Here is a 17,238-nt window from a genome sequence, read left to right on the forward strand (position 1 = left end):
AAGGAAGAAATGAAACCCCGTAAATCTTCCATCCCTCTCACTGTCCCCTCCCCTGCCGCTTTTAGGCTCACAGAAGCCTTTTGTTAGAGTCGTAGGAATGTGTACTTACTAGAGAAAGCGTGGTTTTGTGGCTGCTGTGAGAGAATACTGAGCGGGGGAGAACAGACTGGCCTCTCCTGAGATCTTCTCCCAAAGTCTACTTGATGGCGGCCTGTTTCAGGAAAACAGGGAAATTCACTCAAAGACCGTGAATCCACGATGCTCTCCCAAAGATGCTGAAGTGAGAGGCAGGAAACAATCCCGGACAAGCATTAAGTGCATTTGAGGGAGGGAGTGTCAGTGACAGCATGGGAGCTAGAGGGGCTTTGCCGCATTAGCTGCGGTGACTAACGTGCGCTGGGGGGTAACTGAGAATTAGGCCTGTGCCATTCCCTGAGGGCACCTGTGCAGAAATGGACAGTCTGCTTACTGTGACCCAGTGCCACAGCCTAGTCACAATGCTGAAAGGAATGAGTGGTGGGAGGCCCTCAGAGCTGATCCTCACCAGCCTCCTGGTAATAAGGCGAGATCTGTGCAAGATTCACATGAAGGGTAGGAATGCAGTCCATTTCTCCCAACAGTGGAAACAGCCATCGTAATAAATAAGAAAACAACAGAAAGTACTCCAATCAAGTGGAGAATGTTTCCTTATAAACAAATACCTCATTACAAGTAAAATATTTTAGTGTTATATAAATGTGAGATTAAGCCACTTTTACCGCCACCTGCATGAGATTCCACAGTGATGCTTTCAGACAGGGTTAGCCCTATGCAAAATTCTGAAACAGGCAAATTCCGTCTGAGCTTTCCAGTTCTTTGTCTCTTTCCCTTTGATGACTGCATCATGGAATAATAAGTGAGCCCAGGCCTGGGATTAGGCGGCTCTGTTTAAATCCCAGCCCTGTCCCTGACCAGCGTATGACCCGGCAGGACATTTAGTCTTCATCAACTCATCTACAAAAAGTGGATCTCAACTTGCAGGGGTTGTTGTGAAAACAACACATAGGAAGGTACTGGATCCTCAGCAGGCACTCAGAAATGTTACCTTTCTTTTCTTTTCTCCTCCCTACCCACCCTTCCCCTGAAACTTGTGACCTAGTGATCAAAGCATCTGCGTTTCCTCCCCCTCCCCTGGCACCATTAACGCACGCTTCCAGGAAGGGATCTAAAAATGATGGATGCGCAAGTGAAATGTCCACCCAGAGCTAAAGTAGCTATCTCCCTGGTCTGTGTGGATATGTTTAACCAAAATCCATGCTCAAGCAGTAAACTGCTAAGGGTAGAAAGCCAGGCACCAAAGGAAGGGCCGGGAAGTATTCCGGAGGCAGTGAGTCTTTTCTGGAAACTCTAAAACTAGGCAGATAAGCAAGTAACTCCAGGGGCAGGTCACCACAGGATGCTCCAGGAAACACTGCTTCTTGGAAGTATCGCCAGCCTCTGCTAACCTGCCTTGCCTTTCCTACTGATTGACAAGCTTTGTATCATGGAAACAGGATTTCTCATTTCTAGTTAGATGCTAGATGAGCCCCATATTCTAGATACTACCAGAGCACGAGGCAAATTTAAAGAACTTTCTGAAAACTGGTTCTGTTTAAAAATGGCAAGACTGCCTAGGAAACAGTAAGGTCCCATCCACAGAAGTGTCCAAGCAGAAAGCAGACAGTCATCACTCAGTGAGGCCACAGGTGGGAGGGATGTTGGCACAGGAGGGGGTGGACTAGATGACCTGGAATGTCTGTCTAACCCCAAGTCCTACTGTAAATCTATAGAAGCAGCAGCAAAGAAAAAAGAAAATAATAATTTCAAATATTCCAGAAGGCGTAGGTTATTAGTGAAGATGAACCCAATCCAGCTCTCTAGGTCAATGCTCATCAGAAACGGAAAATCTCACATGTGGATCCTGCTAACTTTGAGCATCATAGAGGTTTTAGACTGGATCTTGCCAACTGTAACCCCAAGACTCAACAGGTATTTTTGTTTCTGTGTGGCTTCTTATACCAATTCATACTTCCACTTTTCCCCTCCGTGACACACACGCTTGGTCCTGCTCTGCACAGTCCTGATAAGGAAAAAGATACTCGCACGAGCACCCTCCTTGCGCAGGCCATGCCCTGCTCTTTTTAGGTCTTTGAAAACGCATTTGAATTATTGGTCTTCTGTGCTGAAGTAGTGTTTTTCCTCATGGATTCACATTCAGGAATTTCCAACTTGAGACATGGCGCTACCGAATCACTCTGAGCCCCTCTGTAGGTTCTCGCTCTGGAACACCCCTGTCCAGAGGGAATCAGGAGAAGAGGGGCTGGGGCTCACTCCCATGCTCAGGGTCAGCTCACAGAAGGCTGCAAGTAAAGTGTTCTACTCCCTCCCCAGTTTCTAAGCAATTAGGGTTTCTAATCTTAGTTTCTAAGATTAGGGTTTTATGGAGGGTGGGTGGGGGTCATGGCCTTATTATAGACTAAAGGGCATCTGAAGATATTGATCCTCCTAGCCCAAAGGAGGGTGCAGAAAGCAACTAAACCAGGTATAAAGAGTTGGCTCTACTCAATCAACTATGTATTCTGTGGCCTCTCTGTTTTATTTTTAAAAATGTATTTAAAAATATTTAAAACACCACCACACACAGAGAGACAAATATATATTTAGTTCAATATAATTATAAAAACATACCCTAAATCAAAACATACTAATGGTTGAAAATGAGCTATTATTTTGGGTCATCCATATAATTCTTCTCTTCATTAGAATAGAAAATCAATTATATTGATTATATGTTCCTTCTATAGCTATGGCTGAGCGAATCTGAAAATAGGAATTGTACGTGTTTATTTTCATTCCTCCTCTCTTACAGCTCCTTTTCTCTTGTTCCTTCACATCTCTTCCATCTCTTTCCTATATTCTTTTTGTGCCCTTCCCTCTCATTCCACAGTACTTTCCCCCCTCCTCTCCTTCCTCCGTGACAATGACACATTCCATCACCCCTTTACCCACTGCTTCTCTTCCCCTCACTTTCTGTCATGTTTAATAGGTCATCCGGCTGGGCATGAATTCCCTGAAGTTACATTTATCGACTCATCCTTCCTCTTCCCAGCACACCTTCACTTTTCCTAGGCACCCCACTCGCTTCTATTATTTCCTCTCCACATGTTACTGCCTGCCCTAACCCTCTTCCGTACAGCTTTCTTGCACACCTTATCAGGTACTTTCCTCTTCTTATGGCATGCTATGGGGGATGGGTGGGGATGGGTGGGGATGGGTGGAGGTGGTGTGGCTGAAATTTTGAAGAAAAATATAAAATTCATGTTGGAGCTGGAGTTACTCCTATCACAATGGTTTGTGGGGCCCGACTCCACTCCCCTTGCATCTTTCAAATAGCTAAGATTTTGGACCAAACTATGTTATCAAATGTTTGAGAACAATTAACTTTGCTGACAAAAAAAAAAGAAAAAAGATTTATATTGGAAATGCTGTATAGGTATTCTTTCTCAAGTGAAGTTTATGTTTCTCTTTCATGATCCCTTCATTGATTTCTGAGTGGGTTATTGCCGGTGATCACTGGGGAAGGGAGCTGCTGGATATCAGAGAGAAAAATTTATGCTGTGATTACTGCAGAAAAATGTGCTAAGGCACAAAAAATGTAGGTCAAATGCTGGTGTCTCAAGTACCAAAAGTAATTCCTATTTTTGTAAGAGTTCTTGGGTCAAGTGAAAAGGTGATTTGATACCACCTACAATCATTTTTCCAGAAAAGAAATAAAATCTGTTAGTCCCATCAAAGACACCTTTGCTCTAGGAACAAAGCAGCCTCCAGACAGGTGCATCTGTTTCATTGGGAAGGTGGTTAGTTTACATGGGCAGATTTACGTAAAGCTTCCCCTCTTTAAACATGATGTGTTCCTGCCTGCCAGGGAGTAAAACCTAAAGTGGGTTATTTGGTTAGTCTTTACATATTATTTTATTATGAGACTATCCTTGTCCTGTCATCCACCTTTCAACAGGCACAGAAATAAAAACAACTTTCACTTCTGAGGTTTCACGGCACAGCTGTCAACCCCGCAGCCTTGAGCCTCACCTGCTCAGGCCTGATGAGCCCCGCAAACACAGAGGTCTCTGCCCAGCGCCACTGTTTCCTGACTGGAAGCCTGACCACGCACATGCTCGTTGCAAGCCCATGTGAATCTCTCTGTATTTTCTTCACTCTGCCAATTTTCTCTACCACCACACATTTCTGCAAGTGCTTAATAAAAGTGATGTTTGAAATATGCTAGCAAAACCCACCTATTCTCTAGTGTGTATTTATTTTCTTGAAAATTCTCTAAGATCAAAATGAACAAGATGCCTGCTTCTACTACAATTTACAACGGCCGCTAATTTTTACTGAGCTGTAAAAAGCCATACAATCACATCCATTGCCCGTGAATCTCACTGCCTCTTAATAGATAACTTTACAGCCGAAATTTACCTGGCCTCAGAATTTGCTTGCATCTTTAAAACCCGGAATAAATTCTAGAAACCCAAGAACATTTGTCAGTGTGACAATTCTATTTATTGACTTGATTGGTGGTGGGACATCATCAAGTGACTATTAAAAGTCACTGCTTTCCTTTAAGAAATGTGCAGCATGTCCAGAAATGTCAGGTCATGAGTTAAGGCTAATTCCCCGGCTCACAGGGTGAGCTCACAGAGTTGAGCTCACCAGCTTCTCCAGAGCCGGCTGGCAACAGGCAGGATGACCACGTGCATGCGTACAAATCGCAGAGCCCTGAAACTGGCCAATTTATCCCTGCACTGAGGGTGCAACTCGCCGGTTGATTCTTTAAAATAATAAATATATTACATCTCAAATAAAAATATATTAAAGCTTAAAAGTTTCTGGAGGACAAGAGACTCCTCTTTGATATTTTCTTATCTGTTGTCTAGAGTGTTTAGCATGCTGCAAGGCACATGTCAAGAAACTTTTTTACATGAAAACCTCAGATGACTGCTTCATTATCAACTTGCATTGCCCAGGACACTGGGGTACAGAACTATGCATCTCTCCTTGGTGCCCGCTTCCTCTACATTTCCCAACACCAACTGATAAGCTTTTAAGTTTCCATGCAGTATTCTTTCTGCAGCATAGCTAGAATACTGTCAAATTCTATCCTTTAACCTCTAAGCCGTCTTGCAAGTCTACCCTAGTCTGGGGTGTAGGCAATTGAAATTTCCCTTTGATTGGACTTTTGGGTCCCACAACAATGCCTTTAAATAGTTTCTTACTTTATATCTTTTACTTACTTGACTTCAAAGATTCCTCGACTTGACATTCTGATTATACTGTACTGAGTGGCTACAATAACTTCTCATTTTCCCAAAAGATGGAATTCAGCGAACAAGTGTGATAATTTTAAGTCGATATAGTATATAATATACATGATGCCATTTAATGCTGACAACTCTATGGGGTAGAGATTACTGTGCTTGGTTTATGAAAGTAGAACCAGATTTTGTGAGGTCCAAGGTTACACAGTTAACACAGTCATGGCTGTTCGTTACCCTTAGAATAAAGGCCAAAATCCTAAATATGACTTAGCCTCTCTCTACCTCACTGTCTTTGCCCCTTGCAGTTCTATAATGTGTCACTCTGGTCTCCCACAGTAAATTCAAATGTCATTTGCCTGGCTTTTGCCATTCCTGGAAGACCAAATGCTCTGCTAGTCTCAGGGCTTTCAAACATCTTATTCCCCTCCCCCAAAACAATCCTACCTCCTCTTTACCCGATTAACTCCTGCTAAGCTTTTAAATCTCCTCTTAAATGTATACCATAAACTAACTAGGCCACGTTGCCACACTTTATGCTTTCAAAGCATCGTGTAGTGCCAAGTCAATGCCCTTACCCTCAAGTGTAACTAAACAGTCATATCTGTGTCTACTCCTGCCCCTGCCCCAGTGCCCGCCAAGCCACAGCAGAGGAATATAAAAGAGATTGAATGGGAGAGAAAACAATGACAGTTGAGAGCGGTACAGAAAACTCCAGAGGATGGAAAGCAGACGGACAACTGATATTCGACTTAGCAGAGTGGAACAGCTGGCCCCCATGTGCCTGCAAGGAAAATGCCAACAGGAAACAACCTGGTTTTGCCTGGCTGGTGTGGCTCAGCAGTTGAGCGTCCACCCATGAACCAGGAGGTCACAGACTGATTCCCAGTCAAGGCACATGCCCGGGTTGCGGGCTTGATCCCCAGTGGGGGGCCTGCAGGAGCCAGCCGACCAATGACTCTCATGGATGTTTCTATCTCTCTCTTTCCCTCTCCTTTTCTCACTCTGAAATCAATAAAAACATATTTTTTTAAAAAGAGGGGGGAAAAAAGAAACTGGCTGGTTTTCCTGAGAGGATTTCAAAACAACCTCAGAAACTAGAAGTACCAAGGGTCTTTGAAGGCAGGAGGAGAGCAGAGGTGACTACTAGTAAGAGGGCCTGTGGCATGTCAATACCCCCCTCCCCCAGCCCAGCCCTGCCCCTCCTGGGACATGACAGAACACCTGCTCGCTTGATCAGGTTGAGTCAGAGAGCAGCAGGTCCAGGAGAGAACAGGGATGAAAAGCACGCAGGGGAACTCGGTGGAAACCTGCATTATGAATGACAGAACCTCAAGCCCCTTCCCCGCTTGGCTCCTTTCAAGCAGGAGACCACAGGATTTCTTTTGGGGCTCATTCACTTGCCCAAATCTCTGTTGGAGTCTCTCATGAAACAGTGAGATTCCCATACAGTTGGACCACACAGTTGGACCCACCAGGTATCAAGCCCCACCTGTGCATAGAGAACTACCAATTGCCTTTTAAACAGACACTTAAGGGTCACCATCCAATTTAAAAAATTACAAATCGGGGTAAAAAGTGCTGTGAAAAAAACAGTGCAGGGTAAAGGGGAGGGGAATGAAGGGAGGTGCTGTTTGGATAGAGCTGTCAAGGAAGCTTCTCTAAGGAGGTGATACTTGAGCAGAGACTGGAATAAGGTGAGAGGCTGGGCCATGGGAAAATCTAGAGGAACAAGGACAGCAAGTGCAAAGGCCCTGAGGCAGCAGTGTAGTTGCAGTGCAATGACATGACTTCACTTATATTTTACAACAGATTACTCTAATTTCTGCATGCGAAACAAACTGTATGGCTAGTGTTCATTAATTCCTTGATATGCATCTACCTCCCCTACTACACTGTAAGCAACATAAAGGCAGGGGTCATATCTGTCTTGGTCATTGATAGACACATAGTCCCTCATAGTATACAGTATACAGTAGTCACTCAATAAATGATCTGTTGAAAGAATGAATAGAACAAGAGTAGAACTAAAAATCAGTTCTGAGAATTCAAAGCCTGCGGTGCTTCTAACACACTAACTAGATTTCCTAAAAAGATAAGACTGCACAGCAGAGTCTTGTAGCACTTTAATACAAGTTTGATGAAGACCATGATGTAGTAATAATAATAAAAATACCACCTTGGTTCAGTCTGTAGATATTATGACACCACTGTGATCTATTTTAAAGTAAGAGTGTATTGAAAATGGCAATTATTCTTATGTAGACAAATGAGCCTACAATAACAGTGTCTCTATAACATATTGCAGTTAATCCCATTCTACAATATAAAACCAAAAGTCAGTCATATTGCAAAACACTTAAACAGACACTATGCTTCCTCTGAATGCCCCAAACTAAATCAGTTTTCATTTCCATATTTAAAGCTTTATCCCAAGGCATTTTTACAAAATCAACTCATCATTGATAATTCACTATTTTGAAGATCAATACTCAAAACACGGTAAAAGTTGAAAAAATTCAAAACTTTTATACATTCTTGAAATAAACTAAGTCCAAGAACATGTTCCCTCTCGACTTTTAGGATTCATTCGTTAAACAAACACCTACTAACACTATGTGTCAATAAATTATAAAATACCATGCTTACAAAGGTGAACAAGGGTCTCTGTCCTCTAGGAGTCTAACAAGCAGACATCAGCCAGCAAATTTCTTCCTGGTTAACTGCAATTTCTTTCATGCTTCCCTAATTCGCAATGTGAACCAAGAATATAACCACAAAACCCCACCTAAAAATATATCCAGTTCAGTGATTTTTTTTCTGATGCTGGAATGATGATCATTTCCCATAAACCAAGCAAGAAAGAACATTAGCCTGTGGCAGGAGTTTGGGGAGATGCGAAGTAAAAGCGTCCATTAAATCCAGTGCATTTTAGGGGGGGAAAGGCCACGTTAAACCTTATACCAGATAAACAATACCTATTAAGAAACTTGTACAGAAATGGACGTGGGTTGGAACGAATCAAGTAAGAGGTATCATTCAAGTAACTGCCTAGCCATATGGAAACAGAAAAAGCGGAGGTCAATTATTTTTATTATCCAACAAGGGCAGGGGGAGCAGTAATGGGTCTACAGGTCATCAGGGAAAACTCAGCCTCTTTAGGAGACCAAACTTTTAAGCTACGAGCTGGGCTAGGAGAGCTGCTAAGGGAACCTACAGAATTCCCAATATTGGAGATATTCATAGCTAGGTTCAACGCCAAGGGATGATTTAGGAATAATTAACTTTGGCCGAATGCTAGCAAAACAACAATACAGTCCACCAGAGATCCAGAGTAGGTAAAGCCTCTTGAAGAATTTTGTTCTTTGGCTCCAGATTGGTCGTCCTGCGGTATATACCCCAGAAGATTTACACTCGGTGTTGAGTAAACAGTGACTGCCAATGATCGTCATTAATGAAAATTCCCAGCCCGTAAGTGGCAGCTGAAAATAAATGTTTATAGTACTCATAAATCCATAACATTGAAGAGTTATAGAAATGTGTTTTAAAATGATATAGAAAGAATCAGATCCAGACCCTGAGACCATTTCCAGAGCCCTCGATCCTTCCAGACAGAATGTTCCGGCAGGTGCCAGTCTCATTAGAAATCTAAGCAGTCCATTTAACTGTGAGGGCTGATCTTCTAGAAGAACCTACTGATCAAAGCTGTAACTTTTAGCTTCTAGAAAATGCCACCCATGTGAGCCCCCTGAGTCTTCTCTACACTTATGTGCATTTTCTTCCCCTCCCAGACTCTGAGAAAAGTGGGAGAAGCATCCCACCCTCCTTGGCAGCTGAGGTTTGGAGGTTGGAGTGGCTCATGTTATCAGCCCCCTGCAGTGTCCTAACCAACAGGAAGTTTCCCCAGAGTTTCCATCACAGGAAATTTCCTGTGAGGAAGCTCTTAACTGCACAAACAAAGGTCCCTCAGTCCCCCACAGAAACTGCAGGGGCGGCTGAGGCAGCGGGCAGAAGGGGGTGGGTGTGAGCAGGGGTGGAAGTGGCCAGGGGGTTGAGGGGTGAACAGCATAAGAAAGAGAGGGAAACAAAGAAGTTATTTTACTTCCCTTGGCCTTGGATTTGTCAGAAAATTGCTTACTAACTGGCACATGTTGGCTTTCACCTCCTGGTCAGCAACTTCACCCCAGGCCAAACTGAACTTGGAGAAAGAAGACCTTATGTGAGTGCAGGTTCTGCTGGGCGACCTTCACCCTTAACCTCAATCTGCTTCCCCATCTGTACAACAAGGAGCATTGTGATGCTCAAACAAGACAGATCCATACATTCATCGATACTAGTAAACTGTAAAGTGTCATGTAAAATATAAAATAGTACCTGCTTAACCATAAGAATATCTTCCCTACAGCAAACGCCCAGGTCATGGTACGTTATATACAGAAGAGAGAGGTCTGGCCCTGGGAGGACCACACCATTTCCCAGTCTCTGAACTACACAGAGCACCAGCTGTGGAAACGAAGCATTGTGATTGCCCAATTTTTTTTTGGTTACTTCGAGACTCATTAAACAAGTTTTTATTTTTTCAACTGTAAGAAGCATTTTCAAAATGTAGGAAATGGGTCTAATTGCTCTAAGCCATAACCAGAGAGCTGTCTCTTGAATTAAATCAGATAACTTCTATAAAAATAATTTTTGCCTTTTTCTTCTAAAGGCCAAGGTCAGAGTTTTAAAAAGAAAGGTCAGTGAAGGGTCTATTTTTTTCTCTTCCAGCTAATTTATGTCCCTCTGTTCGCATTTCTGCCATTCTGCTGCGGGGAGTCTCTTCAGAACATCTTAACACAAGGCCACGTGGTGAGACTGAGGACAGCTTTTCAATGACTATGGCTCCCTGCTTTTGTATTTCCCATACTTTTGCTTTTACTTTTAAAACCATGATGTAATTGTACTACTTCAGAGGGTAGACTAAACACTCAATGTTTGCTGTTAGATACCTTTGCTTTTTAATTCTTTCTGGTGAACACCTGGTCCCATACTCTTGAAAAACATTTAAAAATATGAACCCCATTTTTAAAAAAAATCCTGGGGGCTCACTCTATCAAGGATCAATATCACTGCCTTTTGTTTACAGGCCTGTTGCAAAAAACAGGCCTGTATTTCAAATTTCTAGAGGAGGAATGAGGCAAACCAAAAAAAAGGGAGAAGAAAAAGAAAACATAATTTCTGAAGAAATGGGGGCCATGAAAATGGAAACTAAAAAAGGGACAAGGGAGCTCATAGGCCAAATGACAGGGGACAGCCAGCAGAGCATATTTTTAATAATAATGAAGACCATTCAGCCTGGCTAGCATGGCATCACTCACACAACACATATCATGAGTGTCATGTGTTTAAGTCCCAGGTTCAAGGCCTCCTTGAAACTCTTCCCCTAAAATCCAGTGCGTTCAACTTCACAAGCCTTTATTAAGCTCAGACCATGTGGCAGACACGGCCCCTGTCCTCAAGGAGGCACTCTCTAGCAGGTGACGCAGACACACAAATGAACAGAACAGAATAGAAATTCATGTTTAGCGACCGGCCCTGTACATGAATAGGGGCTGTGCATTAGGGATGGACAACGAGGTGGGTGATGCACAGAGGGCAGGGCACTTCTACATGATCCAGAAATGTGGTGAGCTCTTTTTTGGTCCTTAGACAGTCACTCCTCACCCCTGCTGGAGGGAGACACCATCGGCACGGAGGTGCAACTTTCATTCTGAAACTCAAACACAAGCCCTGCCCTTCAGAGATGGACTCCGTCAAGTGGCGAGAGGAGGCTGTAAAGAAATAACTGGCACTTGGGTGAAAAGTAGAAGCTCTAGAAGAAACTTCCTTAAACACAAATCACAGAAACTGAGGGTAAAAGGCCCCTCAAAGCCTTTCCGCTGACTCTAGCTCGAGCCACACCCAAGTAGTTTCCAATCTGTAATGAGGATAGACTCTAGGGAAAATGTATCTAAAACTCTCAGCGTCTGCCTTGGGGAAGGCATTTTTCTATACGTTATCTGATTTAACCCTTGCGCCAATGCTGGAAAAGAAAGATTTTTTATTACCCAGGTTAGACAAAGGAGCTGACATGCAGAGAGATAAAGTGACTTGCCCTTTACACAGCTAGGGGTGACACGGTTAGTCACATCCCTGTCATCAGTCTCAGCTTTTCAGCTTTGAAGCACCAGGTCCTGCCATGTCACCTCCCTACCACAGTGTCACAGAACTTCCCCATGGAGCAAGATCCAGGCCTGCCATGTCACCTCCCTACCACAGTGCCACAGAACTTCCCCATGGAGCAGGATCCAGGCCTGCCATGTCACCTCCCTACCACAGTGCCACAGAACTTCCCCATGGAGCAGGATCCAGGCCTGCCATGTCACCTCCCTACCACAGTGCCACAGAACTTCCCCATGGAGCAGGATCCAGGCCTGCCATGTCACCTCCCTACCACAGTGCCACAGAACTTCCCCATGGAGCAGGATCCAGGCCTGCCATGTCACCTCCCTACCACAGTGTCACAGAACTTCCCCATGGAGCAGGGTCCAGGCCTGCCATGTCACCTCCCTACCACAGTGTCACAGAACTTCCCCATGGAGCAGGATCCAGGCCTGCCATGTCACCTCCCTACCACAGTGTCACAGAACTTCCCCATGGAGCAGGATCCAGGCCTGCCATGTCACCTCCCTACCACAGTGTCACAGAACTTCCCCATGGAGCAGGATCCAGGCCTGCCATGTCACCTCCCTACCACAGTGTCACAGAACTTCCCCATGGAGCAGGGTCCAGGCCTGCCATGTCACCTCCCTACCACAGTGTCACAGAACTTCCCCATGGAGCAGGATCCAGGCCTGCCATGTCACCTCCCTACCACAGTGTCACAGAACTTCCCCACGGAGCACGATCCAGGCCTGCCATGCACTCCACGCAGGGAGCTGAGAAGCTGGGCTCTGAGGCATTAATCAGGACTTCAGACTTGAACAGCCAGGGAGAACAAGAGAGCAAAGCTCTCTTGTTGGTTTTGATTGTGCTTATAAATTGGATTTGCTAATCCAGTCTACCATAATAACTCAGGATGGAAAAAGGCCACCAACTCCAAGGCCTGGGCAGCCGTAGCCAGGAGCTGTTCTGAGGCCAATCAGGCGATTCCTACTGGTTGGTGGGGCTCCAGAGGAGGTGGCCACCACCTGCGGGCCCAGCGGTGACTGGGGGACTAGGAGGGCACAGAGAATGCGACAGTGCTTGTGTTCAGAAGCCCTAAGGAAGCATCTGGGATGCTGTGAGAGGTGGGTGGCAATAAAGGAGACTTGTTGGAGACACTAGACATTTAAGTGCACTCGGAACCTTTGAGCCTGTATTAGCCCATTCTCTGTCCCGAGGCTACATGGATAAAAACGCCTGTGGGTAGCTGTCTCCCCTTCTTCCTCCCCCCCTTGCCTCTAGTCAACTGCAGCTGTGGTCAAGGGCCGGCAGCCAAAAGCCCCACAATGCACCCCTCCGCAGGAAGTTCCCGAGATCTCTTCCTGAACAGGAAATTTCCTGTGGTCCAACAGACATTCCTCTCTGCGTTTATCACTCGCATACATTTGTTTTGGCAGATACTGGGTCTTGGGTAAGAACAACAAGAAACGGTTGGAGGGAAAGCTACCTCAGGAAAAAAAAAAAAAATGCAGTTATTGTCAGGAGGCGAACGTGTGACTAAATTAACTCCCACCTCGAAGGAAAACAAATACTAGCAAAATGGGCCGGAGAGCGCTGAACTGAGAGAGAATGTAAATACCACTCACACGGTGGCGCGACATTTAAATATTTATTTTGTAACTCAAAGTGAAGGTAGGCAGGCTTTGGGGGATCGGGGTGGCAACTTCAAAGCATTTTGTACATTTTTCTGTTGTAAAATTGGGGTTCTTATAAATACCATGGCTGCGAAGTGATTTAGATTTTAAACTTTTCTGCAATTTCTTATATTATGTGCCCTAATATAATTTATATTCTTATTAGAGAGTCATTTCCATCTCCCCCATGTCTGGGCACCAGGACACCGTTTCCTGAATGGCCCACAAGCCAGTATTTCACATTTGGGGGGCTTCTCCGTAGCTGAGCCTACACGTTGGAGGCTACGACGGTGGGGTGAGAAAAATTCGAGCATGTGAGCATCAACAGCCTCATTCCCCTCCCGGCTGACCTCACTGACTCCTGTCTCATAGTCCATCCTTCACAGAGGTCCCAAAGCAGTCTTTCTAAACACACAAGAGGAGCACATCACGTTCCTGTCTGAATCCCTTCCACAGCTGCCCCCCGGTGTGGGGCTAAACTTTAATTCCTCAGCTTAGCGCAATAGGCCTCAGGCCCATCTTTCCAGTTCTATTTTCCACCCCTCCCCTTCACTCCAGCCACCAGCTCCTGCCTGTTTCTAGAACCCCTCATATGCCTGCACTTCTGTTCGCCTTCCTTGGTCTCGTCTCTACTTTTACTTTCCTTCACAACCCAGCTTCAACACTTTCTCCTTTCCTGAGTCAATTGCGCCTTCTCTGTGGGCCAGTGACCTGAGGCACGTCCCCAGGCGCCCTATGTTCTAATGTGTGGTTTCGTTCTCAGTTCTCCCCAAGAGATGACAAGTTTCTTGAGGGCAAGAAGGACCTTATTTGATTTTGGAATCACAGAACAAATGACTGTGCCTGACACAGAACAGATAGATAGTTGATGGGTATTTGCTAGAAAGATAATCTTCTGAAATCTTGTCCTTGTGTGGTAATAAAAATTGCAGGATTTTTTTTTCCTACTATAAAGAAACAAACAAATCACACAAAACTATTTTGTGTCATAAGCATTCTAGCGATCTTCTTGGTCTACGAGACTGCAGAAGTAAAATCCTTTCTTCAAATCATGCAAACCTGGCCGTGTCCATTTTCTCCTGTACGAGAGATCTGCGCATAATATTAGTCCTATTTATTTCACTTGGGCCTTCACTGTAGTGAGATGCTTGGCTGCCTGCCCCAGTGGCCCTATAACCTTTCCAGCTGGGCTTACTTAACCCCCTTGCTATAAGTCAGCTCCACCCAGACTCCAGGCTCAACCCCGCCCTTTATCAAGAGGAAGCTTGGGAGCAGTCATTCAGGGAATCAGCATTGAATCACCCCACTGCTGGCCTTCCTGGGTCGCACTCTGTAACCCGGAAAAAAGTCTTTACTGTAATGGGGCCCTTATCTTGGTTTCCCACCCAGCTCTATTTTCCAGTCCTTCTCCATAACAGGAGTCGTATGATTGAATCCCAGCTTCAGTGGCTGGGGTTCTGCTATCTGCTCCTTTAGTTCATGTTTCCAAAGTTAATGCTAGACTCCAGCTCCCACCTCCCAACAGCCCACCTCCCTACCACACTCACTGACAACTGGCAGCCCTGGCCTTCCTCCCCTATCTGATAATGAAACTTCCCCAATTGCTCTCACTCTGTGGCCATAGCTGAGGTTTGGGACCTGTGAGTGTCAATGTCTATGTTCCTGGTGGCTAGACTAGTGCTAGGCATGTTGTATGAATAAAAATAATAGTGTCAGAAAGAATGGATGGCCTCTCAAAATTTGAGCCCTATGGCATGATTCGGATTTGTTAGGAACATCACAGCAGAGGAAGAGCAAACTATTTCTAGGTTCTTACAGGAAAGAAAGGATCTTTCACTGAAGGAAAGACATCTAACTGCCTCTGAGAAAGGAGATAAAGCCCTACTTCAAGCAATGTTCCCTCAGAGCTATTCAATTTCTTAAGCGAAAGAGCAGAAGAAAGTTTGTAGAGAGAAAACCCTGTCTGTGCACAGCCTCGGTGTCCCTGATGGGTTCCAGGTATGGACAATACACAGCCGGAGCTCTGGTTCCAATGGTAAGTGACACAGAAGGATGAATGCCACCTCTAAGATGGTCAGTACCTTCAATGCCCGTGAATACTCCGGGAGGGTAGGATAGCTGTTTCCTTTTGTTCCTACCTCACCAGGCTGGGAATCCTCACTCTGCCATTCACTAGCTTGATGACCCTGGACAAGTCATCTGACTCACTGAGTCTCAGTTTCCTCGGCTATAGGCTGTGGATAACACCACCCAGATTGTGGGTCATTGCGAGGGCTAAAGAAAATGGTAAATGTCGCAGGGCTGGCACATGTGGGGCAAAGATGAATGTGGCATAAACAGGTACATGTGGATCTTGGCCATGGTGATTTAGGCCGCTGTGCTTTTCTCCTTTCCTTTGTGACCTGTGCACAAGACCTAAAGCTCCATCTGCCCTCTTGTCTCAAATGTATCATAACCAGTCCTTTTCATATGGGTTTCATTCACAAGGTACTTTCCTTCTTTAAAGGATGGTAGCTGAACTGGAGGGTGAGGTGTTTACATTTACCTGTGTAAAGTGGATTCCTCATTCAGAGGCAAAGGGAACAATCTGAAGAATGTGGCTGAGGTCATTTGAGAGTCATCAGTTGAAGGGATGGACTTGCTGTGGCCACTCAGATGAAATATACTGTGTTATTTTCCTAGGCTTTTTGAAGCTGAGCTAAGAGATACAGGTGGGAGCCTCTTTGCATCTTAGCCAACACTGACTGAGTCCTCACTCTGAGCCAGGCACCGTACCTAGTGAATGGATTTTAGGAGACCAACCCGTAAAGCTCTGTATCACCTGCAATGGCTCTCAACTGTAAGTGAAGAGGCCTGCTCTGGCTCTCTGAAGTCTCCATGACTGTGTTCCTTGGAGAGTCTCCTCCTCGAGTCACTACCAAGGCCAGATAGCTGGTGCTCTTCTGCTAACAGGGCCCTTGTTCAAAGGACGGGAATTGGAGGCAGGATGTTTTGTGAGGAAAGCCCGGTGCTGGGTACTCCAGCCACCAGAGGACTGGCAGAGCCCCTGCTCTTCAACTTTAGGGCCTTCTTCAATGTATCCATGTTTAAATTTACATTTTAAATCTATTCTGCTTTAACTTCTCCTGCTTTTTTTTTTTTTTTTTAACAAATATTATACTCTGAGGTTCAATTTGAAGGAGGCAATCTTACAAATTAAAAAAAAGGCAGAGATGCAGTTCATATCCAATGAAACTATTAAAAACACATACACACACTGATTACTCTCAGACTACCGGTGAACAGAGCCTCAGACAATGGAATGTCGGGCAAATAACATAGTATTTACGCCATTTTCTAGAGGAGTGCCATGGATATGAAAGAAAAGACTGTTTTGGTCAATTCAATAGTCACAAAACATGTTAAGACGTATACAAGGATTTATTAAGTTTTGTAGGCAGTTAAAATGAAAGTAGGGGACGTGACTCTTTTCTTTGAAGTATTTACTGCCAAATGGGACAGAGATAACAAATAAATGTATGCATTAGGAGCAAATACCACTGATGTCTGCATGGAAAGATAACTAGGCACAATTTGTTTCGGGAACCGCCAAGTAAAATGATGGCGTTCTCCTGCCAAAATCCAGACTCCTAATGATACTGATGCCCACAAATCTAAGACAACTGTTTTATCTTGCAAAGCCATGAAAAATGGGCACTGGTATAGCATAAACGATAACAACCTCAAGAAATTAAACACTTGGGTGCCATGAAACCCACAGGTATGAGTCAGGTGCCTTGAGTCAAGACGACCTTCTGCTCACTGAGAGTCTCTCCTTCAGTCCCACAGCCAGCACCGGGAGGCTATTTTTAATCCCCAGGCTTTAGACAGAGAGTCTGGTTAGAGTAAGATATCTGAGACCGGAGCAGCAGCGAGGCGCCAACGCCTGGAACTCATAGTAGAAAACTTGCTTGTCCCAGAGCAGCTGGGCTGAGAAAGGACATGCTCCCAGATGCCCAGACCAGAATGGTCAGAACAGTCCTGGGCTCAAGGGTCAGGCAGGGGCCGGT

General features: G+C 44.9%; 1 protein-coding gene across 5 annotated transcripts in view; it reads right to left on the reverse strand.

Annotated features, from left to right (window-relative positions):
• Positions 1–17,238, reverse strand: part of ETV6 (ETS variant transcription factor 6) — a 343,221-nt gene that overhangs the window by 73,214 nt on the left and 252,769 nt on the right. For 3 of the 5 annotated variants that reach the window (XM_081124906.1, XM_081124903.1, XM_081124902.1), the window contains exon 3: positions 110–211. The exons of the other annotated variants lie outside the window; for them this stretch is intronic. In XM_081124906.1, coding sequence (XP_080981032.1) covers positions 110–211 — 102 coding nt within the window. The remainder of the gene's footprint in view (positions 1–109; positions 212–17,238) is intronic. 5 annotated transcript variants of the gene reach the window in all.

The sequence above is a fragment of the Miniopterus schreibersii genome, assembly GCF_964146895.1.
Source record: "Miniopterus schreibersii genome assembly, chromosome: 2".
Classification (NCBI taxonomy): Eukaryota; Metazoa; Chordata; class Mammalia; order Chiroptera; family Miniopteridae; genus Miniopterus; species Miniopterus schreibersii.